The sequence below is a fragment of the Pteropus alecto genome, unplaced genomic scaffold (assembly GCF_000325575.1).
Source record: "Pteropus alecto unplaced genomic scaffold, ASM32557v1 scaffold24, whole genome shotgun sequence".
NCBI lineage: Eukaryota > Metazoa > Chordata > Mammalia > Chiroptera > Pteropodidae > Pteropus > Pteropus alecto.
The window spans coordinates 5,555,587-5,558,223 of NW_006439192.1; the positions used below are offsets into that span (position 1 = coordinate 5,555,587).

The 2,637-nt window shown below is 34.4% G+C and overlaps 1 protein-coding gene across 1 annotated transcript in view; it reads right to left on the reverse strand.

The window, feature by feature from the left end:
- KCNU1 (potassium calcium-activated channel subfamily U member 1) overlaps positions 1-2,332 on the reverse strand; it is a 108,140-nt gene extending 105,808 nt beyond the window's left edge. Inside the window, exon 1 of the mRNA XM_015592808.1 lies at positions 2,138-2,332. Coding sequence (XP_015448294.1) covers positions 2,138-2,332 — 195 coding nt within the window. The remainder of the gene's footprint in view (positions 1-2,137) is intronic.
- Positions 2,333-2,637: the final 305 nt, after the last annotated feature.

Sequence of the window (2,637 nt, forward strand, 5' to 3'; positions counted from 1 at the left end):
CCTTTACTTAATATTTGAAATTTCTAATAACCCTATGATGAAGACAAAGTATGATTAAGACCATTTTATATGGAGAAGAAAACCGAGGTAGAGAAATTAAATGACATGCTCATAAGCAGGCAATCAGGAAAGACTAAAGTCTAAACTAGCCTCCATATCTCTTGAAGAACTTGAACTACCACTGAGAAAGACACAAGCAAATTAGGACAGGCCACACTGTGCTGACTGGACCTTCTGACAAGCTCAGTTCAGGGCTATGAAATGACCTAATTTTTCTATTCATATTTTTTGAGCGGTAGGAAGAGAAGTCTCATAAGTGACTATTTGATAAGAGTTCTTATATTGATCAATGATTTGCCCTCTAATATCTATGACTCATCATAGATATTCTTGAGATTCTTGAGAATTGATTTTTAAAAAGATATTCAATATGACATTAATATATAACACTCATTTGTATTTCATTGTAAAATTGGAGGGGTCTTTTGTAGAAAAACAAATTGGCCCCAAGATATAATAAAACCATACTTACAAATGTAGTAAATTTTTTAAAAATGAGCATTTAAGGAGAAAATTACACTCCCTTCAAATAAATTTAAAAAAAAAAACTTAAAAAAATTTATATGTGACATGTTTGTATTAGGCCAATTTTCCCAAAGGCTTAGAGAAAAATACAGCACTCTCAATTTACATTAATATAACAAATTATTGAGAAGTTGCTCAATTTTTATCAAAGTCCTCAATATTCAAGGGCAGAATGTTGTTTACTTGGACCCTATTTCTTAACATTTTGTAACATTTGCTTCTTATTTGAAAATAAAAGGCACCTCTGGACTGAAGGGTAGACATGAATTAGATCCAAACTAAAAGTGAAAATCACAGCAAATATTTATGGACAAATATGTTTTCACATTTTTGTAACTGCAAACAAATGAATATAATGGAGAAGATTTCCTAGAGCAGAAGTATAAGAATATTAAATAATTCTTCCAACTCAGTTGTTCATTGAAAAAAAGAAAGAAGGCAGATTCACTGTCCCTATTGTGTAGTATTGTTAAGAAGTCAGTACCCTAGAATTCTTACCCCAATTTTTATGTCACTGATTAATTCTTTAATCTAGAAATAATTAGTAATAATAGAGTGAACTCATTCAGCATCAAAAATCTATAAATTTTAATACTGGATACCTCTCAAATGCAGAAACCTGAATTTCATATAATGAGATTGCTAATGACCTTAAAAGGTTACCAAGTTATTATAAATTCTGTTATTTTATATCAGAATTGTTGTTTTAAGCAACTTTTCATTATTCATTATAATAGATGAAATGTGTTCTGTTATGTAAATTACTATAATCTTTCAGAGGAAAAAAAGTTTGGAAAACAAAAATTGGAAACTACACGGGGAATAATAAAGCTCTTTGCCTTGGAGGAAGAGTTATAGAGGAGCCATTATGTAACATTTGAGAGTTTTATTTCAAGATCTTAAGCAAAGTCTTATCTGGGTAATATATCATTTTTCTTGTCATCATCATTTGCCAGGTGTTATTTAATAGCACCCACTTTTGAAGAGCTTGTTGTGGCATTAAAAGTATCTCTGTATTTGAGGCTGAATGGCATGTGCATGTATGCATGAGTATCCATGTGTTGGGATGTGAAACAGTGTTGTGTTAACATGATATACAAAAGGCAGTGTATACATGTGAATGCATAATCATGAATGTTTGATTTACAAAAGTGAGGTTAACTTTGGTGTTCATTTCTGCCCCTAATAGGACCTAACACAATTGTCATTTTAAAATTCAAAATAGAGGCATAGACATAATGTTTGTGGGTGGTTTTTTTTGGAAAAACAACCTCTGTTTCCATAGCTAACATTCATCAGCAGCCATACAAGAGAGTTCTTCTCTAAGTGGTGAGAGAGGAGGCCTGGCCCTGTACCTGAGGCCCTTGGAATAGCGGCCTGGGGTCCTGATTCTCACCCTAAAATAGGATCAGGCCCTTTCTAAGGCACCAGATCAGGATGGCTGTGCCTGCCAGCCTATGAAGACTGAGTGACACCTTGTTTTCTAAACACAAACACATTTCAAACCTGTCTTTGATCTTCATACAGTGGGATCCCAAATAAGGAAACTAACCAAAAGAATTCCTGTTCCCTTGATGTTTTGCCATTTTTTTATGATCTTCCAGATTATTCTGAAAATGAATAAGATGAGGAGTCCACTGAAGAAGGTCAAGAAGGAGGAAAGAATAAACGCAGCTTGGATCTCAGTTGTGCAGGACGTTTTCCCCAGGTCTTCACCACTATCATTTTGCAGCTTGGTTAGAAACATCAGGAAACTGAATTGCCAGAATTCTATGATGTCATGATCACATGGCAATGATTCTAGGAATTAGAGTTCAGTAGATTATGAGACCTAATGCCAGGTGTAACAACAATGTGTGATTCTAAGAACAGGGGTTAGCTAACCACTGAGATGCTGACTCATAGGATGCAAATGAATAAACAGAGGGAGAAGGCTGGGGTCACAACATGGTTCTTCAGAAGATGTGAATTCTAGATCTGATTCTGTTACTCACTTTCTCTGTGACCTGGAGGAAGTTACATCCTTTGTGGTTATGGGCAACAGGCTATCTA